Genomic DNA, 23,760 nt, shown 5'->3' with positions numbered 1-23,760 from the left:
TTTATTTTTTAAGATAAATATATAAATTTTAAAATATCCTTAATTCAATATGATTAAAAAGAGAAAATAATGAAGAGGGAAAGTAACATTGAAAAAGTACATTCAATTAAACTTTATTTTTATTAAATTATCTTATATTTTAAGATATTAAAATTATCTCTAAAATTATTTTATAATTTGTGATGAAAATAATATACACATAAATGATTAAAAAAAGTGGCAAGTAGGAGTTTAAATGACATGCTTAGAATCCTAAGGCAGAGCCAATTATGAGTGGTATGGCGTGATTGGATGGTGATGCTGAAAGTCCATAACATCTGTTCCTGCCTATTTAATGCCCTACGTCCCGTCACATGGAAGGAGGGATGGCATTTGAACAACCCTCAATGGTGAAGAAGCCATTTTTGACCGCGAGATCCACCCTTTTATTTTACTACCAATCCACACCGCTAGCTCCACCGGTCCGTCTCTGTATGTTCTTCAATTTATGACGTCCATATTACCACAATGGGATTTGAAGAATTCTGATCCCATAAGCCATAACCTAACTTAACTCTGCTTCCTTCCTACCTTCTCTCGTCTCCTTCTCGACCCCACGTATTTGTCTTTTTCACTCATAGATGTCCTCTTTGAAACCACACCTACATGCCTATATATGTAGATGTGTTCTCAGGATGTTTTGTGTCATTGCTCAGAAAAAGAAAAGCTTTGAGAAAATTGTTGTGCTTGTGGGCAATTGCAGACAATGGTCGGTATCATGTCGTTGATAACAGGGTGGCCAGGCCCGAGTGGGTTTGGTTCTGCTTCAACTGCAGAGAAGGTCACCGAAGGAATCGATGCCTCCAATCTCACTGCCATTATTACAGGTCTGTTTCATTGTAGAAGTAATCCTCCCCTTTGAAGAAAAAGACAATAATAACCGGTAATGCAGGAGGAGCGAGTGGAATTGGCTTTGAGACAGCAAGAGTTTTAGCTCTTCGAAAGGTGCACGTGATCATTGCTGCAAGAAATATGGAAGCTTGCAAGAAAGCTAAGAATCTTATTCTGCAGCAAAACCCGTCCGCTCGTATCGATATACTGAAGCTCGACCTTTCCTCGGTCAAGTCTATCAGAGCATTTGTTGACAACTTCATCGCTCTTGATCTTCCACTCAACATATTAATGTGACTTCCAGTACTCTCTCTTCAGTTTGGGTTTATTTCTTTTCAACTAAAGCGTTGGTCTTTCGTTTCAGAAACAATGCTGGAGTTATGTTCTGCCCTTTCCAACTCTCACAGGACGGGATTGAGATGCAGTTCGCAACAAATCATATCGGTAATGTCTCGTAAATCATGCCCGCCGTTACTGGCTTTCAATCTGATTCGTAGTGTTCTCTCTTCCCTTTCACTTCTCAGGTCATTTCCTGTTGACCAATCTTCTTCTTGACAAAATGAAACAAACTGCAAAAGCCAGTGGAATCGAGGGAAGGATCGTGAATCTGTCTTCAATTGCCCATAACTATAGTTACCCAAAGGGAATTCGATTTGAGAAGATCAATAATCGAAACGGGTACGTTTCACTTTCAATATGATACTGCAAATGAGTAATTTTGCTCACGGCAGTGGTGGTAAATCCATGAATAAGTAACTAGAACACCTTAATCACATTACCAGCTGCGTAGAATCTACTCGGATGATTGAAAACAGGCATTATGTTTATTTTAAAGATAAATTAAAAGGATTTAAATCTTAAAAACAGTCATAAAATATTTTTCACAATGCTATTACTTTTCAGTTACTGTGACAAGAAAGCATATGGGCAGTCCAAGTTGGCTAACATCCTTCATGCAAATGAGCTAGCTCGCCGCCTGCAGGTTATGCTATTAGTGTTTTTATCAGTTCCATTTAGTTTCTGTTCAGAGTTGCAATGATTTTTTAGTTTCGACGTGCTCATTGTGAATTTAGTCGTTTATTTGAGTTCTTGAAATCATGTGCAGGAAGAGGGGGCGAACATTACAGCCAACTCAGTCCACCCAGGAGTGATAATGACTCCTCTCATGAGACACTCCTCCTTCCTTATGCGTATGTTTATGTCTCCTGCATCACCAATTAGATGGGTGCATGGCTGCTTTTCCATTTTTGCTTATTTTTGTCTAATGCCATTGTTGTACAATCTGAACCAGATCTTCTGAAAGTGTTCACCTTTTACATATGGAAGAATGTCCCACAGGTAAATTCAACATATTCATCTATGTAATTTTAAAATTTTAATACACTAGAAGTAATATCTTGGTTTTGATTAACGTGGCAGGGGACAGCCACAACATGCTATGTTGCTCTGCACCCAAGCATGAAAGGCGTGAGTGGGAAATACTTTCAGGATTGCAATGAGCACAGGCCAAATTCTTATGCCAGAAACCAAGTGCTAGCCGCCAAACTCTGGGATTTCAGCAACACGGTCATCAATTCACTTTCCAAGGCTTAGCTTCAATCCCACTTGCTGTTCGGTGCTTCATTGGAATTATCAGCTCTCCCTATGAATAACATGCCCCATATAGTTTACAACTGCAATTGCTGCCTTTCCATATCGTTCATTGAATGTTTTTAATATTTTCACTTGTAAGTTTTTTTTTTTTTTTTACTGTTATTTGTGCTTCATGTCTCTGAAAAGCAATCTAATACCATAATAAATTTACTCCTTCATAATTTCTCCACCTCTTCTTATAAGATAACTTTGAAAAGATTTTATGTTTTTATTTATAAGGAGATCTATAAAATCTAAATAATAATAAATGTTCTTTTTTTTTTAAAAAAAAGACCATTAAATAGTTTGCTTGGTTTGTGTAAGTAATCTTGTGAGATTTATCCTTAGGATAGATATGGATATTCAGTCAACTTCTATCGTAAAAATTCATTTATAAAAGGTACCGGAAGCAAAGAACATAGCACGAACTCTGTATTTCGATTCTTGACTGTATAGTATATTTGAGAAGAAGAATTGGAATCTAACTAGTCAAAGAAAGAAGATGAAGGGGGTATGAAAACGGATGGATCCGTTAAAGTGATTGATGTCATGTGTATTTTTTTTAAATAAAATAATTTAAAAATATTCACATCAAAATGGCTGGGCAGGACGCGGGAGCTTCAATAGTGCTTGCAAATGCATTGACGTGAACCGTTCACATAAAAAGAAAAATTGTCAGAAAAGAAAATGAAAAAGAAAATATTATTCTTCCTTATATGTGGATGAGCAGGAGAAAATAAGGTAGAAAAAAAAAAAGAGCAAATAGCATAATGACTATGATACTTTTATATCAAAATATGTTATGTTTCATACAATTATTTTTACAAAAACAAATTAAAAAGAAAAATTATATTAAAATTAGCTTCATAAAAAATTAAAATCAATCTGTTTATTAAAAACATATTATTGTATTATTTTAAAACCAAATAATTTACTAAAAATGTATTATTTCTATTTAATATTAAAAGGAGATAATTTATTAAAAATAAATATAAATCATCCATAAAGTACAGTGGGACATCGTAGCTTCTGACAGAGAAAAAAAAAAGAAGAGCATGAGAGAGGTGTTTTGCATAAGAGAGAGACAAAGTGCAAAGATGGGGGGAAAAAAGTAGAAAAGAGGTCACACAAGAAATAATAAATTTCTTCCCAAAATCTTTCCATACATGGAGAGAACTTGGGAAGAAAATATAGAGTCCCACCTTCTATTTTCTTTCCTACTTTTCCTTCCTCTCATTTTTCTTTCCTTATCCAGAGGAAAATTTGCTTTCTTTCCAGTTTTTTCCCTCGTACTTTCTTTCCTCTCACATTTTCTACTAAAACAAACAAAGCAGAAATCCATTTACCGGTGGATGAAAATGATTCCTAGGCCACCTTGAGCGCTAGGAACAGAAAGCTGCCAAACGATAAGCTCAATGAAGCAAGCATAGTTAGAAGCATTGCCTGCAAAGAGAGGTGTAAGCTCAGAAAGAACACCATAGCAATTGAAGGCTGAAGCGCTTTGCCATATCTTCAACTGTGCAAATGCTCCTTCCTACTCCAATGCCAACATAAATACTCATAAAGATGTGCATGCATGTTCCAAATGAAGATCAAACATGAACATCACAATCTATCATTTGGAGAGAAAACAAGTGTATCACGCTTTAAACTTTACCGAGTCATGCTTGAAAAGCATTCCTAGCAAGGCACTCAGTTGTGTGTTTAAAACTCCATCACCGATCCCCAACAAGGCAGCCCAAAAAAGTAGGTATAGAGTATTGAGTTCTCCACTAGCCATGCTGCATCGTGAGTGGCAATGAGCAGAATTGGCATGATATAATTACAGGAAACAGGAAAATATCAGAGACTTCAAATTCTAAATAACAGATTTTAATACGGACCTTATATCTAGTAGAAGCAAGATAAAAACAACTGCCTGGACAACACAAACTATTGACGTAATTGATGGGAGACCAGAAATAAGTCGACCAGCAGCCAGAAACACTGACATAATTACGAAAATTAAGAAAAAAATAAACAAATACTGATACATCTAGTTAAAAGTATATGTTAACATGCCAAGTGCTAATAGAAAAGGAACACATTATGTCCTTCATCCCCTGCTCTTCAAAAAAAAAAAAAAATTGCCTGTATTAATATGTACTCACCCAATTAATTAGCTTCAGGTTGCCTCTACGGAGAAACCATCAAATTATTACATTTTCATACTTACTATTCCATCAAATGCCCCATATACAGCCATTGCAATACCCACGCCAGAAACACCAAGTGCTGGGATTACAGCATACTTGGTAAATTCAGCCCTATGACAGCAACCATATTTACATTAATAAACAGGATATAAAGAACCAAAAGACAATCAGAAGATAAAGAACCACTATGGGAAGAACATGAGAATGGATTCCTAGTATGCACCAAAATTACCACACAAACGCTTGTTGTAGCCCTGAGTAAGCAATTAAGGGCACGACCAACAACATCCTTACATCAGACAATGCACTGGCAAGTGATCTGAATAGAGACTTTATGGATGAATGAACGCTAACACCAGCATCTGATGGTTCATCATCTTTCATACTATTGCCACTCCTTATACTCAAGAAGCACATTAGTATAATACCTAAGATTATCATACAATGAAATACAGGGAACAATGAATTTGTGTTGCTGGTGCTTCCATCCTGCAGTGATAGGAAACGAATTCAGTAAGTTTTATGAATTACTTAATGCTCAGTTGTGTTTGTACTAGAAGCGAGTGTTTATTGCTTGAGGGTAGAAGGGAAAACCCAGCTTACATTTACATATTCTTTAAATCTTTTACATAGTGTACACATTACATATTTTCAAGGAGCATAAATGAAATATGTAAGATTTCAAATGAACAAGATAGCAGAAATATACAGCAATCTTTACACAAGTATATCAACACCATAAACCTGAACGATCATAGCACTGTATTCCTTAATCTTTTTTGTTAAATCAAAATCAATCTCAAAAGTAGGTAAGTGTATGCCTACCATTATTACTTTGATGTGGGAAAAAAAAAATTTGGACCGAGGGTTATGCAATAAGGACACGAGGCAACAATTATGAACCCATAAGAGAATAGAGACAAAAGGATATTTGGGAGAGTTGTGCCAATAAGTAAAGACCAGCCCAAGAAATGACAAGCTGTCCATTTTTCAGAAGAGCAAATGTGAGGAGATTGCCGACGAACTGCAAAACAATGTTTTATACATTAAGACTTGTCTACAAGAGGAGTTGCTTCTTTATTTGTTTTTACTAGGGAAAAAATAACAAATTTATTCAGCTAAAGTAGGATCATAGCCTGGTGTAGTGCATGCATTGCCCAAAATACCCCAACGAAGCCACTGATCACTGCTGGTTCATGCAAATTCCAATGCCTGGCATGATCGCAGGCAGTGGAAGAGAGATATGTCCCCTCAAAGGTGAAATAAAGATCAACAAAAGCAAATGTAACTCCATGAAGAATAAGGAATTTACAACCTTGACATGTTACACCTGTCCAACAACCCATATTATTGAAGCACTAAACCCAATATACAAAGAGGCTGGAACCATCGTATAGGAAGAACTCAAATAGTAAAAAGCTCATTATAATAACATCATTTCAGCACACATAGTCATGAAGCATCACAAAAGCTATGCCAAAAAACTATAAATACAATACAAAATGAGCTACAATTCGAACAAGCACTGAATTATCCATTCTTCTACCGGCATTGATAAAATAAAATAAAATTGGTTAATGGATTCAAAATAACATAAAAGATTGTTAGTTTGAGGGCATGTAACAGATACCCGCTCTGTTACTTGGAAAATAATAATTGATTTAGCCACCTAGACTAGCTCAGGTGGCTAAAATAGTGTAGGTGAGAGAAAAAATCTAAAATTCAAACTCTCACAATTAAAAATAAATAAATAATAACCAATTTTAACTCATCACAATGTCACTGTCAAAACTCAAAGGAATTCCTTCCTACACAGTGCTTCTTTCAACTTTTTGTCCCGCGCAAATTCGATTTTGGTGAAATGAGTTTGTTAGCTCAAAATAAAAGTTATTTTTCAATAACAGTAGCTCCACCATTACTTGTAGTAATTAACTTTCACAAAGAGCTTATTGATTACCATACTTTTCAGGTGACTTGTTATGCTAAAAAATATGCAATTTCATCCTAAAACAAACTAGAGGCGACTTCCATGTACTGCGTAAAGTCGGATATAAGTTGAGTCAAATTATATTGTTCAAGTCTTGTGCGGCTATTGATTATTTCATTCACCGCGTCCAAAGTGTTGCGTCCGCAATATGGACCATGCTTTTGAGTTTGAAACACCCCTTCCTCAGATAGTCTAAACAAAAAGATAAGGAGAGATTACTAATTCAGCTTCAAGTTTGCGGCTACGAAAACCCAATGACCAGTTGTCCCAAGAGCCACGGCATTGTTTGACCCAAATACTCGCAATATCAAAGAAGAAACCGCGGAGTAAAATGTGAAGGATAAATACAATATCCCAAGTGAAATTGTACCCAGATTTCGCTCCTGGCATGAAATCAAGCCAACAGAGTCATGAGAAAACTCCAAATCAGAAACAGATTCGCAATACAGAATATCAATTTTGAACTGAAGAATGTCACCGGACAAAACCACTTACCAAATGGACGAGGGATAACAATTCACAGAGACTCAGTGTTTAAAGTACTTCGCAAATTCTGAGCAGCCCCATAGGCAAGAAAGATCAGTAAAAATGACAGACTCAGGACACACATCTCTGGGGTAATCCTTGGGCGTTTGAGGTGGCGGAGCATTGGTAACGAGTAGTGCCTTTTCCTCGTAAGTCACTGGAGATGCCATAGCTTGCAGCTCGCGATCCAAGTTATGGCAGGAGGAAATTGAAATGGAAGGATGTCCGATCATAACCCGACATTATGTTTGGCGCTGACGGCAAAGTTAGGGATATTTTATTTCTGTTTTTTATTTTTTTGTTTTTAAAAATTAGTTCATAAATATAATTTTTAAAATAAAATAAAAAATGTGTTTGCTTATATTAATTTAAAAATAAATTGATGACAATAGTCATAACAGTTAATAATAATAATAATTTATTATATAAATTAATTAAGATAATTATAATTCCTAATAATAATATGTAATACATTTTGAACATAAGAAAAATAAAATATAAATAAGTTGAAGTTGTTTCTTTTTTTATCTTTAAAAAAATTGAAAATATTTATATAAATAAATTTTTGTTTTAAAAAATAAAAATAATTTTTAGAAAAAGAAAACAAAGATACTCTAAATAACCTCAAAAATTGGAAATTTTTGTTATTCTCACAACATCATGATGATTAATACATTATTCTTATTTTAAACTTTTACTTAAAATATTAGTGCTTTTTCCCTTGATCTATATTGTCTAAATGAATATTCTCTTATTTTATGTTAGTAATTTGTAAAATAAAAATTGATAGAAATTATTGCCCAAATACAAATTCTTTGACTATTATTATTATTATTATAATAATATAAATTGTGAATATGATTTGCACAAAATCCTGAGTTTATCTTTGGCCAAAAAAAAAATCTCGAGTTTATGATCCTTGTTTAGAATATGAATATGGATATGGATTTTTTTCCCCCCACAGATTTCACATATACTAATATATATTAACTAAATTATTAAATATATAATTAATCTTTTTTATAATTAATATATTTTTATTTGTTTACACGTGTAACTTCCGTGACACCTCATGGAAAAACGGCTAAGGTGGACGTCGCCGGAGCGCAGTGCAGCCACGTTGCATGATATTACAGGCTGCTTACCTGGGTCCCATCACGTTTATCCATTTGTCTTCTCGTCCCTTCCGAAAGATTGTGACGACAATTTTATATTTTGCTTTTTTCCCCGGAATTTTAATGAAACTCATCGCTCCTCAGCCTCCAAAAGTTAAATCTCGCCCGGGAACCAAGCCTTTCGTCTGAGTTCGTTGCCGCCGTGAGCGTGGCAAATCAAACCCTAACCCTATCGCATCCACGTTTATCATTCAGATCTAATCGGATAAAGGACTTCAGTATTCTTGACGAATCTCAGATCTGTAAATATAATTTTGGATATTTAGTGGTTGGAGTTGGTGTTAAGATATCCAAGAATTTCATGATTGTTTGGAACTGAAGGTCTTTTTGGCTTTGAATTTTATGATTTCGATTGGTATATGGTTAGAGGTAGGTTTCTTCTTAATCCTTTCCTCATCCTTTATGGCTTTCCCGAATTGAATTAAAACGGTTAAGCGGTTGTTGATTATGAAAAGGCCCATTCCAGAACATGATTTGCTCGCATACCTTGTAACCTGTGGTTGTTGTTTTCATCTCGATCTTAGTGTTTTTTAGCGGGATGCATCCGTCAAAGTTATTTTCTAATATTTTCTTTATGCTCAGGCGATAACTTGATTTGATGCTCAAGCAGCCCCGGACAAAGTCAAGTCAGCAACAATTGAATTAGAACTTGTTGGATTTTCTTCTTGAATGCTGTACCCCAGTATCACTTTGCTGGTTGCTACCACGTTGGGATTCCTAGAGGGTTTTATTCTTTGATGGGAGACGGAGCAGTTTGCGTCGAATCATTAGCAGATAGAACAGGTGAAGACGATGAGTTATCAAGAACGGACCTGAAGAGGGACTGCCAATGTTTTACTGATACTGAACTTGACCCCTCCCCTAATAAGAAACAAGCGAAGGAAGTCTCAAACGACGACGTGCGCTCTGAGGTTTCCAATCCCAATATTTCTTCAAAAGAGAATGTTTTAGCTTTTCAAGATATTAGTAGCCAGCCGAGCGAGTTGGCAAATACTAATCAAGCAGAGTGTGGGGAAGTAACGTCTACTTGTTTGGAGAATTCAAGCTCGGACGAGACCTTGAGTGATGGCGGGGGTGATCATAATACTATTTCCCAGAATGATAAGGGCGCGAGCAGTGCTGAAATGACGTCCTGTGTTGTACTGGAAATTCCCAAGCATGCCAGTGCATCTGGAATTAGAAAGATTACTTTTAAGTTCAGTAAAAAGAAGGAGGACTATGACTATCAGTCACTTGCTAGTACTGATAGGAATCCTTACGACGATGAGGCTTTGTTAAGTTCTGATTATAAGTCGGGGATGTTAGATAGCTCTTACGGGATGGAATATGTTCAAGCTGGTGATTTCAACTCGTACGCTCGAAATATGGAGTTGAAAATGTCAAAGAAGGTAGTTCCTAGCTGTTATCCTACAAATGTTAAGAAGCTGCTAGCAACTGGTATTCTTGATGGAGCTCGAGTGAAGTACATTTATACTCATGGCGCAGGAAAGGTAAAGCATGCATTTATATTTATCTTATATACTTGTGCTGGGTATAGATGGTAAGAAGGAAAAAAGAGAGGAAAAGGTTCTCGTGTGAGGTAGTTTTCTTACATTCTTAAGCTGTTGTCAGATCGAGCTGCCTGGGATTATTCAGGGTGGTGGATATATGTGTGGCTGCTCGCTGTGCAGTTTCTCCAAAGTAAGCTATGTTCATCAATTCAATTTATGTTTGAAGTTTTTGTCCTATATCTACAGATGGATGATTTAATGATATGCACAGGTTCTAAGTGCGTATGAGTTTGAGCAGCATGCTGGTGCCAAGACTAGACATCCCAATAATCACATATTCCTGGAAAATGGAAAACCAATATATAGTATTATACAGGAAATAAAAACTGCTCCACTGAGCCTATTAGATGAGGTTATAAAGAACGTTGCTGGTTCATCTGTCAATGAAGAGTCCTTCCAGGTTTGGAAAGGTGATGATAAAATTTTTGATTAAAAAAAATAAATCATTCACATGTATGCTGGGCAAATGTACTATTTTTTGTATTAGTTTATGGTTGACTAGTCAATGATGTAGTCTAAAATGCTATTTTTGCAATGACAAGAATTCTATTCTGGATATTCTTCTTGCCAGATATTTAAATTTCAAATTAACCAGTTTGGCTTTTGCCTTTCATGCCTATCTAATGTTGCATGTGTGAAATTTTATCATCGTGTTGTTCTCTAGCCAATTCGGCTTTGCTCATCCTGTCATATTTCTAATATCTTCTGATTGAGTTCCGTCACCCTTCGATGCTGCAATGCAACTTTTTATAATCTTATCCATTTTTTCTCTCATTATTTTAAAGGTTATCTTCCCTTGCCTTGCACACATCGGAGGTTTCTTTTCTTTTTTTCTTTTTAATCCAGTAAAAAGTGCATACGTTTTCATTTCTTTTGCTATATTTCGCTGTGCTCCCGCATACTTTGCCTATATTTTCTTTACTGCTTTTATCCTTGTTAAATTATTTTTATAATATATTTTCCACTTTTTTCTATCTTGGCCTCTCTCTCTCTCTGTCTCCCTCCCTCCGTCACATGTCTGCTTATATCTTGTTCTTTTCCTTTCTCTAAATAGCCTCCTTGTCTCAATATGTTGGTTGCCATGCTGTCTACCATGGAAACACGGTAGTTATTGGGTTTGTTGATGTTGACTGCCATAAGCCATCCTTAACAACACTGGCTGAAAGGTCTTTTACCTGATGGAGCGTGTTAATTGGTTATATAGAGTTAACACCTAATATGGCCTGTTCCTTGAGGTATTGGCATTACAAATTCAAAGCCCGAAATGGCTAGAGATTTAGCATAGACTGCAACATGCATGGGAAGGCACCTTAACCATTGGGACGGAGATTTTTTGTGGCAATAATAGAAGTTATTATCTTTTGTCCTTAATTATATATTTAGATTTAGATTTTTCTTACTCTTTTCTTTTCATGGATTCCGCAGCAAGTCTTTTGCAAAGCAATGGGCAGGTTGGGGCGGACAATTTTTGTAACTCCAAGCTTGTTGGCCTGCCTCATACAAACATAAGGTAAAAAATGAATAAACCAAAGAAAAACTTATTATAATCCAATTTCAATATATATGTGTGTGTGTGCTAGATTTTCTTTTTGGAGCGTTTTGTATGAAGTTTTAATTTTTTTTTCTTTCTTGTTATTCACTCTTATTCCCTTTTATCATGGAGGATAGGATGATTATTTCATCTTGTTTAATTCCTTTTTTTTTTTTTGTTTGCTTATTTTCAATCTAGAAATCATGTAGTAAACAAGGCAAATCTGGTTCTATATCTTTCTTCTCACGAAAGAGTGTTTTGCTTTATGCTAAATAAAATTTTAATCAGGAAGGGCACGGTATGTTCATTAAAGTCTCCTTGGCAAGAATAACATCTCATGAATTCATATGTGCTATGTTGTTGCTTGGCTTCAGTTTATTAGGCTTGTGAGTTGTGAGTGAATACAATTGCTTGTGTTTTTAGAATATGACCCATTAGCAGCCATTTCCTTAATAAAATATTTAGTTATCTAGTTGTGGCTTGTGAGGTCAATGCATTCTGGTTTGGGACTTGGCATGTTGCATTGGTTTAAACAGAATTTTCATTCCTCATTTATGAGATTTTTGATTTTTTATATTTGACCTACTTAATTTCGTTGATAGTTTTTCTGTGGCATCATCCAGATTTCCAGTGACCAGATTTTTGTCCTCTCTACTGAATCTGTGGAATTTATACTTCCTTTGTAATTTATTATATTAAAATATGATGTTTCAGTGAATTTGTAGATGGTGTGAGCTACATGTCTTGTTCAGATGTGCTGAGTCCTGTTGAGCAACAAAGTCATGAAAAGCAGACAACTGACGAGAGGAAACATGTGAAAAAGTTTGTTCTGCCTCCTTTCCTCCTGTGTGCGCGTGTGCGTGTGCCATATGCACATGCACTGTGTGCATGTGTTTGTGTGTGTGTGATTAGTCAAACCTGATAGCTGGTTGTTGAACATGTGCTTTAGTGACATTTTAGTTTTTATGGTCGATTAGATGGTAAAATGTGGATGACCATGCCAAACATGTTTTGCAGATCAAGCTCCCATACTTCTAACTTGGGTCTACAGCAAAAGAAAAATGTAGATGGTTGCAATAAGAGAAGGTACTTTTCTGGTTTTAAGTTTTAGATAGGGGATAGCTTGCTTGGAATTCTCGTCTCCTCTAGTTTCCCCTGTGAATTGTAATACAAATTTGTACTTTTCTCAGGGATAATGATTTGCATAGGCTACTTTTTATGCCAAATGGACTACCAGATGGTGCTGAATTGGCTTACTATGTCAAAGGACAGGTGTTGTAATATTGCGTTCTTGATAGTTATCTATTACTGATCTTTATTGTTTTCAATGATTGAGCCGTCTAATGTGTGCTTCAGAAACTACTTGGAGGTTACAAACAGGGAAATGGTATAGTTTGTGGTTGTTGTGATAGAGAGGTATGATCATAATGTCCCTCATAAAGGGAGAAAGATGAACATTGATTTCTATAGATACCAGTTTGAGCTTATTATTCTCTATAGGTTTAAATTTCACATCTATTCATGAACAGATAAGCCCTTCCCAGTTTGAAGCTCATGCTGGAATGGCTGCCCGACGTCAACCGTGAGTAGGCTTTGAGCATCTATGTAGTTAATACTTGATGAACTGGTCTACTTTTCTTCATTTTGTTTATTCTTCTTTTACTTTTTCAGTTATCGCCATATATATACTTCCAACGGATTAACACTTCACGATATAGCCCTCTCATTAGCAAATGGTCAAAACCTTACCACTGGAGATAGTGATGACATGTGCGCTATATGCGGAGATGGTGGAGATTTGATTCCTTGCAATGGATGCCCTAGGGCTTTTCATGCAGGTGGGTATGCTACATTAATATTGTTATTTTTAGTGCATAGTGCATGTTCTCATCTTTGCTATGCATTATATTAGTTTCTTTACTTTTTATCTGTGATCTTTTTCTAATTAAAATGTTAACTGTTCCCTGGGGCATCCCTTTTGGAATAATCAATGTCATGGTATATAAATATGTTGTTTAATTTTATTTTGGTGTTCTTAAGTGCGCACTAATTTTGGTACATGAAGTAATCACCAGCATTTTCCTGCTTTTTTTCTTTGGAAAGGAATAACACATGAGCCTTTCCATCTGTTTTCCTCTTTGGTACAGATAAACCTTTCCATCTGTTTTCTTTTGTATGTCAAAGAAATTGAATATCAAGGAAGAAGGCAGTATATCTTAATTGCATGTTATTGTGTGTTCTCTGTCCTGACGTCAAACCTCTTGCTCATGCATTTTTTCCGTATTAAATTAATGTCTTTTTCAATGCAGTTTGCTTAGGTTTACAATGTGCTCCAGAAAGCTGTTGGCTTTGTCAAACTTGTAGAGATATTGCTGGTTGCAGCAGAATATCTTCTACAGCAAGGCCAATTAAGATAAGGTTGACCCGGGTTGTTAAAGCACCTGAATTTGAAATGGGTGGTTGTGTTGTTTGTAGGTAGGTCATTGTATTCTCCTTAAAGAAATTATTGAAATAAAAAAATTTGACAGGTATCTTAGGATTTATTGAGCAATGCTATATAAATGTAGCGGCATGACAAATACAGGTCCAAATTGTTTACAGTGCCTCTTATGGTTTGAAGCTGTATTTATGGGATTATATTCATGTATTATTTCTTATGATTTCTGAACAGGGAGCATGATTTTAGTGTCGCTAAATTTGATGAGCGAACAGTTATAATTTGTGATCAGGTATGGCGTATACATGATGAAAATTTTATTAATTGTATTTTGGTGTCTCTTTTAAGTTCAGTAAGCATGTTATTGGTTGTTAACCAGTGTGAGAAGGAGTATCATGTTGGGTGCTTGCGGGACAGTGGGCTATGTGAGTTGGAAGTAAGTAGCAAATCTTGTGACAATTTTTTATGATACTTGTAATTATCTTTAATTGTATCTTTGTCTCAGGAATTGCCCAAGGACAAGTGGTTTTGTTGTGATGACTGCAATCGAATATATGTGGCCCTGCAAAATTCAGTTTCTGCTGGAGCAGAGGTTATACCACCTTGCTTGTCAGTCCTAATAAATAGGAAGCGTGAGGAGAGGGGCTTGCCTATTGATGGAGGAGGCATTGATGATATCCAGTGGCGAATTCTAAGCGGAAAAAGTCGTTATCCTGAACACTTACCATTACTTTCACGGGCAGCTGCAATTTTTCGAGTGAGTTTCCATTATTGGAACCTCTGTTGATTTAATTTCGGTTGTGATATTTGATTTCATATGGGCACATGCCGTAATGTTATCATATTTGCTCATGCTGCATGCTATTAGCTTCTATAACTTGATAGAACTGCTTTATGAGCGTTAATTTTATGTATAGGTTTAAAATCCTTAAAATGTTACATGCATGCATGTGTATAAAATTTTATACCTGTACATGCATATGTACAGTTGTAAAATTCATAAAATAAAATTTTATGTTGTATGAACTGGAGATGTACTCGCTATATTTAGTGCACTGCAAATTCAAAGCTGCACCAGCTCTTTGCACTGTGAACTTGTAAATAGGTCCTAGCCATGACTGAAATTTCACCTCAGTAATGAGTTTCTATTCTGTTGACATGACTTAAGTTCCATTGGACCTATAAGTACTAGATAATATATTCTATACTTTCTGTCATGCAGTCCAGGATGCTGGTTCACATTATTTATTTAGGTGTGACCCCGGGGTTTATTTTCTTTTGAACTGCACTGTCAGTCTATTAAAAAGAATGTTTTCCATGATTTGTCTTAATGAGTTCTTGTATTGGGATGTATGAATTTGCAGGAGTGTTTTGATCCCATTGTTGCAGTCTCTGGTCGTGACTTGATTCCTGTTATGGTCTACGGGTAAGCAACTTGTTTATTTTATGTTGTTTGTTGATTGTCATTGATCTATTCTTTTGATACAAGTTGATTTGCTATTCTTGCTGTCTGCTTATGTATTTCCAGGACATTTCTTGTTCTTTGTTTCAGTAAGGGTAGTGCTTCATTTGGCTTTTAATAATGATTTCCAGGAAGACAGTGAACTCCATAAGAATTAGGTTTTTTAGGTATGTGCATTTGCTTCCACACACACACGCACACAGCCGTCCAATACACAGGTATTGGTTTATGATGTATGTATGTGTAAGCCTATTTTTATGAAAAATACGGATGAATGTGATGGGTGACTATTTTTCTAACAAGTATCCACTTATTCGTAGTTTTTTTTTTTTCCTTATGCTTTTTGGGTCAACAGTAACTACAGTTGTTTGTAAGTTGTAACCATGTTTATACATTGCCTTGAGGATTTCATATCAATCAATGCTTGGGTTTCATGACCCATTCTTGACATATCTATTGATAAATAATATAATTCTGATTGTTTTGCAGGAGAAATATTTCAGGCCAAGAGTTTGGGGGGATGTATTGTGTTGTTTTAATAGTGAAGTATGTAGCTTTGCTTCTTGTATTTTTTTTTTTTTTGGTGCAAAGGCTTTTCCTTACTTTTTGTTTTTTCTGGCACGTCATCTATTGGGCATCTGTGACATCAATATGAATCATATTGCACAGATCTGTTGTTGTATCTGCTGGGCTACTTAGGATTTTTGGACGTCATGTTGCTGAGCTTCCAATGGTTGCTACAAGTAGAGAACATCAAGGAAAAGTGAGTACTTCGTTGCATGATCAGGCTTGATCCAGAATTGGAAAACAGTGAATTATAAATGCTTTCTACTGGCTACTTGCTTCCGTAATCCTTTACTTCCTTTGATTTTAGAAGGGAATATATATGTGGCAAGGATAATCCTTCTTTAACTTATTGTCACATTTTATTTAGGGCTATTTTCAAGTGTTATTCTCTTGCATAGAGAAGCTGCTGTTGTCCCTGAAGGTGGAAAAGCTGGTGCTTCCTGCAGCTGAGGATGCTGAATCAATTTGGACTAGAAAACTAGGCTTCCGAAAGCTGACTGAAGATCAGGTAGATTATTTCTGCTTTTACAGGTCATGAAAAGTAGATATTTACATCTGATTTCCTAGGAATGTGATGAATTTGAGTCATTGGTGTAGAATAATATGAAGATAGGAAGTAAGGAAAAATGCGTTAATATTTTTGTTCATGGATATTGGCCACCTTGTTCAAACAGGTTCCACTATGAATTTCCTTGGACGTGAATGTTTGATTTTAAGATCTTTGCTAGGGTAATGAGTTACCGTATGCTTGATTACATTAGAAAAACTTCAGCGAGTTTGCATTCAACTATTTGCGTGTTAAGGTATTTGTGTAAGACGATTGGCGCAGCTAAAACGTGTCTCAAATTTTAGTTTTCATCTCATTACAGTTGACAAAAATACACTGTCATGATGGCTCGTGTTCAGAACGTTTTATATCTACTCATTTGATCTTGAAGAAACAATAGCATATATTTACGCGTCACTAACCATTTCAAATATATGATATTGACCAGTTATCCAAATATCTGAGAGAGGTACAGCTCACCCTCTTCAATAAGACTTCGATGCTGGAGAAGACAGTGCAGGTGGCGATGGAATGATGCTGTAAGCCTGAATCTGGTGTTGTAACCACCTGTTGGTTATTTATTCATTTTTTTAGTGTCATTCCTCGCTGTAATTTCTGTTACTCTCTCTCCTTCTCTCTCTCTCTCTCGCGTTTGAAAGGGAAAAGGGGGGAAAGGAATTGGGTGGTGACTAGGTTTAGGTAGGCAACCAGCTACGTCTTTGGTTCTTATTGTACCATCTAGTATAGAAGAGAGGGTGAAAGATGGCGAAAACGTAACGTCGCTTGAAAGAAAGTTGAAAAGAGAGCGCATGCTGACCCCGCCTTTTTTAAAAAAATTGGCATGCATGCTGGCTAAAATTCTTTTGTATTATGAATTTTTAGTATGTAGCTTCATGACGGTCTGATTGATGTTCACGATGCATTAGTAAGCTGCAAGCTATAGTACTGCCAAAGTAAGTTGTAGATTTATCTTGCTGGATGTAATGACTCATCCCTGCTTGACCATTGTAAAAAGTTCGGGCCCTTTCCTCATAATTTAGGGCTTCTGGATCTCCGCGTTGTGAAGTATCATAGGTCTACGATTTCAAATAATTTATTTTCAAGGAGTAATTTCACTTCTAAATATGTGTAAACGTGAGATTTGTTAAACAAATTTTGTACGTTATGATGATTAATTCAACGGCAGTCAGCACTTGGGTATCTTCTCATTATTTATAAATATCGCCCTTTTTTTCCGAATAAAAGGGATTGAATTAACTCATAAAGAACTGTGCAGAGGTACCCAAAATACGGAGACAGAAAACAAAAGGAGCAAGATTACATCAAATGGATAGAAGTAGAGAAGGCTTTAATTGTGACATTTAACAATTGCATGGATCCTAATGAGAAAAGACACCACTGTGGGGGCATCATTGGTAATGATCCGTAGATTCCTGGCTTCCCAAAGCTTCCAGTAGATAACACTGATTCCTATCTTCCATGAAGTGTCCAGTGACGGTGATTTAAGGATGTTCAACAACCAATCACTAGTGCCAAATTTAGAAAATTCCTGAAAGGTGTCAGCTGGTGGAATTTTTCTCCAAACTGTAGCAGAAAAGGAGCAGTCTCTAAACACATGGTCAATACTTTCTGGGACATGGTGTGAGACGCAAATAGTACAGCCGGGGTCATGAGTCATCTTCCTTTGGAATCTCTCTTCATTGGTAAGAAGTTTGCCTGAAGCAGTAGCCATAAGAAGGTGCGAACCCGCTGAGCAACAGGTAGGTTCCAAATAATTTTTCATTTGTCCTCCTAAGCATTCCAACCTAAGGATTGGTAAGCAAGATAGGCAGATTTGACAGTAAACTTGCCCTGAGTTGTTAAATTCCATGAGCAAGAAGGTCCCACATCAGAATAAACATCAATCGTGGTCTCTCTGATTTTAGTGAGAATAGAGTGAGGTAGATGATCCTGAAAGAGATTCCATTTCCATAGTCCAGTGTCATCTAAAAGCTCAGATATTGTCTTTGACTAAACCAAAGGGTCAATATCAGCATATGAGAGAAGATTAAGGGGTCCCAAATCCCCTATCCAATAATCCCTCCAGAATTTGACTTGTTTGCCATTGCCTGGGTTCCATTTAACATGTAGCATTGTATCATCCCAAACCCCTGTAATGTTTTTCCAGAGACGAGAGGATTTCGGTTTATGTTTAAAGTAGGAACAAGACCTCTAATCTCATATTTCCCTTTCAAGACTCTAACCGGAGCAGGTCAGGTTCAGCTACTAACTTAAAGGCTAATTTTGAAAGAAAAGCTTTATTTTGAGATGCAAGATCTAGGAGGCATACCCTACCATTGTGAATGGGTTGACAAAGCTCCTTCCATTTCACCAAACTGATGCCACGATGATCTTCATTATAACCCCATATGAATTTTCTGACAATTTTTTCAATAGATGAGCAGCAAGCAGAAGGTAGTTTAGTACTTTGCATTGTGTAAAAGGGAATAGTAGAGAGGATCGATTTGGCGAGAGTGATCTGACCAACAAGTGATAAAGATTTGCTCTTCCACCTTGCCAATTTCTTGTGAAGTCTCTCTATAATGTAGGTATAAGTTTTGGAGGTGACTCGGCTACTAATTAAGGGAACTCCAAGATACTTGCCGAAGGCATCCGTTTTTTGGAATCCTAAGGAATTGGAAATTGTATTACCAATAATAGCATCAACATTTTTGGAGAAATATATCTGAGTTTTCTCAGGGCTGACTTTTTGCCCCCGAAGATATACAAAAGTCCCTTAGAACTCCATCTATAACTTTCACTTGAGCAGTAGAGACTTCCCTAGATAGCACCAAATCATCTGCGAAGAAAAGGTGCGAGAGAGGGATTCATTGCTGCCCCAGTTTGATGGGTTTCCAATTTCTTTATTAACTTCAGCCAAAATAGCTTGGGAAAGATGTTCCATACACAACACAAATAAAAGGGGAGATAGGAGGTCACCTTGTCTGATTCCTCTCTTAGGAAAGAAAGGGCTAGAGGGCTTACCATTCCATAAAATTTGCATAGAAGGGGTGGAGATGCACTTGATAATTAAATCTACCATTACATTTGGCAGTCCCACATCTCAAAGGGTCTCCTCAATAAAATCCCATCTCAACCTATCAAAAGCTTTTTCAAGGTCTACTTTAATGGCCATCCAACCAATTCGTCCAGATTTTTTCCTCATGGAATAGATTACTTCTTGGGCAATGATAATGTTGTCTGTGATATTTCTACCTTTCACAAAACTGGTTTGGTAAGGCAATATAATGTCAGCCATAATTTCACTAAGATGATTTATAAGGACCTTGGTAACAAATTTTATAGGCTACTGAGCATAGATTGATTGGGCGAAATTCCTTCAGATGTTGGGGGTGCATGTACTTTAGGAATGAGGGTAATAAGAGTCCTATTCAACCAAGGATCAAGAGGTTTACCCAACCATAGCTCAATAATAAAATTGAATAAACTTTGACCGACAACATCCCATTGAGTTTAAAAGAAGAAAGCATTGAGCCCGTCCGCACCCGGAGCCTTGAGTGGTTTCATATCAAAGAGGGCTTTTTTAACTTCTTCAAAAGAGATGGATTTAGCCAAATAAGCAGCGGATGAATGAGAGATTTTTGGGAATGCACCTTTGAGCTGATATGGCGAGTAAGTGTGGGTCTTCAGAGTATATAGGTCATTGAAGTAGGCAGTGGCAAAATCTAAAAGCTAAGTCTCATTAAAAATCCATTCACCATCATTCAATTTAAGCTGGGTTATATGATTATGTCGCCTTCGAATGAGTGCTTTGGTGTGAAAGAAGGAGGTATTCCGATCCCCTAAGTAAGCCTAGACGAAAGAAGATTTTTGTAACCAGAGCAATTCTTCTTGCAAGCATAACTCCTCAAATTCTTCCCTCAATTGGAGATCGAGATCTAGAAGATGAGAAGAGAGAGGTGAGGATTCCAATCTCTTTTGAACACCGAGGATTCTTGTGAAAGATTTCTTTTTCTTTTTGCCTATGCTACCGAAAGACTTAGAATTCCAGATCGTGGCTTCAGATGCAAAGGCTTGAAGGTTGTAGGATAAATCTCGAGATATGTCCTAGGTTTCATAGACTAATCTTGGAAAGTCAGGGTGAGTGATCCAACAAGCAAAAAATTTAAAAGACTTGTGATATGGATAAGAAGTAGGTGAACCAAGATGAATTAAAATGGGCTTGTGGTCAGAACATATCTTAGGGAGGTAATCAACCCAATTGGAGCTAAAAGTATCAAACCAAGCCTGGTTGCAGAGAGCTCGATCCAAACGAGCCAATAAGGTGCCTCTCCTCCAAGTGTAATGTAGGCCATTAAAACCATGTCAATCAGCCCCATATTATGGATGAAAGAATTAAAAATGGGACAACCACGAATATTATTCCCAGAACCCCCTGTTCAATCTACAGAATTCAAGACGGCATTAAAGTCACCAGCCATAATCCAAGGAGTAGAAGTTGGAGGAGCTAGATTAGTGATGTCCGCCCAGAGAAATTTACAAAAACGAGATTGGGGGCTTCTATAAATAGTTGTGAATAAGAAATTTCGCTTGTCTGTAAAGAAACAAACTTCCATATGGATAAACTGAAGTGATTAAATAGGACATTGATGTGGACATTGTTTGTCTAAAGGACCCAAATCCCTCCTAAGAAACCATGAGCTTCAATTCTGTGAGAGTGAGGAAGCTCGATTTTTTTAATGACTCTATCTGCTTTATTTCCTGATTTTCTGGGTTCAACAATGACAAAAATGTCAGGATTGTAAGAAGAAATAAATGATTTCATAGTGGAAGGAAACTTTTTGTCAAAGGCTCCTTGACAATTCCATGTAAAGATAGACATAAATAAAGGATTTAATACTCAGAGACTGAGTTAAAATCAACATCATCAACCAGCATAGCTATGTCTTCCTCATTGAGCTGTTGAGGCTGCTCCTCGCGAATTCCCCTTGCAATCTCTTTCAACATTCGCACTGAGGGGCAGGGGGAACTCCCTATAGATTTCTCCTTAAAGTTATGAATTTGAAGCCCAGAAAAGAGGGGAATCCCTTTTGGATTCCTAGGGTCCGGTGGCTTAGGCTGAGGCTCCATCTGTCCATTTAGTCTTGAAATGGACTGTGTTAGTGATTTGCGGACCTAAAGGAGAAGTTGGGCCAGGTTCTTGCCGGGCTCTATATTGGGTTCTACCATCTTGGACAATGAAAACCTAATGAGATGCCATGTCCAAAGACGTGGGAGCATAGGTGGTTTTATAGGCTGGGGCATTAAAAAGACACTCTTTGCTGGGCGTGGACCCTAATAAATTCTTTTGTTGTTGTTCCCCTGCAGCCTTTTTATGCTCCTTTGTCTGCTTTGGTTTATGTCGCAGAGAAGAGGTCTCACCATAAGTGGTCGATCTGGGTTGATCATACACCTCTTGCCTTTGCTCTTCCTTTTCTTCAGCCAAATGTAATGCATAGAACCTTGAGGACGTGGTAATGCCTCTCCCATTAGCAACCTCGTCACGCCGCTGACTTCTATCGTACCTGTCATTTCTGACATACCTGTCCCTAAGGATAGGTGCGTGCATCCACTCACCATATTTAGAATGCTTCTTAGTGTTAGAGCTTACCAGAGGAGCAACGGTCACTGCAGGTTGTCGTTGCGCCAATGAGGGAACCTGTTTCTCCGGGCAAAAGTTTTCAAGATGACCGTAACGACCAGAGTGATAACAAATGAGTGGGAGACCTTCATATTCAACATAAATTTCCTCACCATCAACCTGAATCTTTGACGTTAGAGGTTTATTGAGATCAATAATGACAGCAAGCCTTGCAAACTTCCTTCTATCTCCTGAGTTTATGTTATAATCAATACGAATGACTTGACCGAAAATACTACTAATAGAGCGGATGATACTCTTATGATAATATCTAGCAGGTAGCCCAGGGAGGCGGACCCAACCAATAACCTGATTAATAACATGATCTTGAGGCTTAAAGGTGGGCGTCTATGGCTGTACCGTTAGGTAATGACCATAAATCATCCATGGCCCAGTAAATAAAACTTTCTGGAAATCAAGTTCATCTTGAAATTTCACCAGGAAACATTCATCATCCAAGTCAGGAAGTTGGAATTGCCCGAATGGTTTCCAAACAATTTAAAGTTGCATTCTCAACTGTCTGTAGGTAATAGATCTTCCTAACAGCTTAATAATCACAGCAAAGCCCATTTTCTTGTCAAGTACTCCTAAGACTTGAGATGAAAAACTTATCGACGGAACCCTATCGCGGACATCTATAACGACATCATCTTTATCGAGCTTGATATCATCATCCTCCTCAGGAACATCGTTAGCCTTGTTGAGCAGCTTGTCTTTGAAAGAAGGAACTGGGATTGCAGCTGGCATACGTTCTCCCTGGGACGTTTCCATGGCCATTTCTGGACTTGCATGCTCATCTGATGTCAATAGAACAGTAGTAGCGGCTTGAGTCTTAGGAACCATCCCCGGAGAGATAGTTGCCGATATGTGAGAATCATCATTTGAGGAGTCGGCATCAAAATCTGCATCCATATCGTCTATATCAGTTCCTTCATCACCCCTGATCTTAACCTTTTTCTTGGAACGATCATCATCGGGATGCGGTGGTGGTTCGTCTTTGGGGCAGCTTTCGAAGACAGAGCATTCCGCCATAGCTTAGTTTTAGAGAAGGTCTATTCGAAAATAGCCCTTCGCCCCTTTTTATAAATATCGCCCTTTGATTTGTATGCAAATGCCCCAGAAGTTGAAGTGATCTTTAGCACAATGAAAATGACAACAAAATTGGAGCAGGGTGTGATGCGACTGGAGTAGATTTTATTTTCACTGCGTTGGGCCCGTTTTCCTCAGGCGGTTGCCTGTAACATGTTTGTCTCATGTCCTTGTATTTCGTATTTTCGTATCACTTGCCCTCCAATTATGTACGGTGAAGTCGCAATCAGGACGTACGATAAATGATATTCCTATTCCTCATCCTTTCGCCTGATCTGTGTATTTTGAGGACCATTGTCCAGCGTCCGCCTTCCGCAAAGACTGCATTTCTTCCAAAAACACCTCGAAACTTGGTATCAGTTTAATAAAGACGTGCGAGACGTCTTACTTGCGAAAGAAATGGAGGAGGTTCAAACTCGTGATTTGAACCACCGAAATTGGTATATAATAAATGTATGGCAGTAAGCACACGAATGGACTAACAGGAGATTCCTTTATTGTGTAATCATCCCA

General features: G+C 37.2%; 3 protein-coding genes across 12 annotated transcripts; 2 read left to right on the top strand and 1 right to left on the bottom strand.

Moving 5' to 3' along the window:
• Positions 1-676: 676 nt before the first annotated feature.
• On the top strand, positions 677-2,692 carry LOC129305232 (short-chain dehydrogenase TIC 32 B, chloroplastic-like). Its single transcript, XM_054945225.1, has 8 exons — positions 677-866; positions 932-1,163; positions 1,235-1,314; positions 1,395-1,548; positions 1,774-1,852; positions 1,976-2,060; positions 2,162-2,208; positions 2,290-2,692. Exons 1-8 carry the CDS (start codon positions 746-748, stop codon positions 2,461-2,463), a joined length of 972 nt encoding a protein of 323 aa, XP_054801200.1. The 5' UTR covers positions 677-745; the 3' UTR covers positions 2,464-2,692.
• A 734-nt stretch (positions 2,693-3,426) lies between these two features.
• On the bottom strand, positions 3,427-7,431 carry LOC129305235 (UNC93-like protein 3). Of its 9 annotated transcripts, none has more exons than XR_008591928.1 (6): positions 7,180-7,431; positions 6,904-7,067; positions 4,921-5,721; positions 4,653-4,808; positions 4,160-4,283; positions 3,488-4,036 (listed from the first exon to the last, which is right to left on the bottom strand). XR_008591928.1 is itself a non-coding variant. In XM_054945228.1 (3 exons), exons 1-3 carry the CDS (start codon positions 4,535-4,537, stop codon positions 3,868-3,870), a joined length of 354 nt encoding a protein of 117 aa, XP_054801203.1. In that variant the 5' UTR covers positions 4,538-4,627; the 3' UTR covers positions 3,427-3,867. The 9 variants fall into 9 exon arrangements, 2 of the variants coding, with proteins under 2 accessions (XP_054801203.1, XP_054801202.1); XR_008591924.1 differs by having other exon boundaries at positions 4,930-5,721; XR_008591930.1 differs by having other exon boundaries at positions 4,718-4,808; positions 4,930-5,721.
• A 1,013-nt stretch (positions 7,432-8,444) lies between these two features.
• Positions 8,445-17,528, top strand: LOC129305228 (uncharacterized). 2 transcript variants are annotated; one of them, XM_054945221.1, is made up of 20 exons: positions 8,446-8,753; positions 8,967-9,874; positions 9,996-10,064; positions 10,146-10,344; positions 11,360-11,444; positions 12,180-12,287; positions 12,483-12,551; positions 12,656-12,737; positions 12,822-12,881; positions 12,995-13,047; positions 13,137-13,303; positions 13,775-13,940; positions 14,137-14,194; positions 14,282-14,338; positions 14,408-14,659; positions 15,267-15,328; positions 15,854-15,910; positions 16,034-16,127; positions 16,299-16,439; positions 16,927-17,528. In XM_054945221.1, the coding sequence occupies exons 2-20, from the start codon at positions 9,122-9,124 to the stop codon at positions 17,011-17,013; spliced, it is 2,619 nt and encodes an 872-aa protein (XP_054801196.1). In that variant the 5' UTR covers positions 8,446-8,753; positions 8,967-9,121; the 3' UTR covers positions 17,014-17,528. The 2 variants fall into 2 exon arrangements, with proteins under 2 accessions (XP_054801197.1, XP_054801196.1); XM_054945222.1 differs by lacking the exon at positions 14,282-14,338 and having other exon boundaries at positions 8,445-8,753.
• The last annotated feature ends 6,232 nt before the right edge of the window (positions 17,529-23,760 follow it).

This window comes from Prosopis cineraria, unplaced genomic scaffold (genome assembly GCF_029017545.1).
Source record: "Prosopis cineraria cultivar Desert tree isolate PC_DT_omini unplaced genomic scaffold, ASM2901754v1 PC3, whole genome shotgun sequence".
Classification (NCBI taxonomy): domain Eukaryota; kingdom Viridiplantae; phylum Streptophyta; class Magnoliopsida; order Fabales; family Fabaceae; genus Prosopis; species Prosopis cineraria.
Note: the sequence above shows the minus strand (reverse complement) of the source record. Positions and strands in the feature narration are given on the sequence as shown.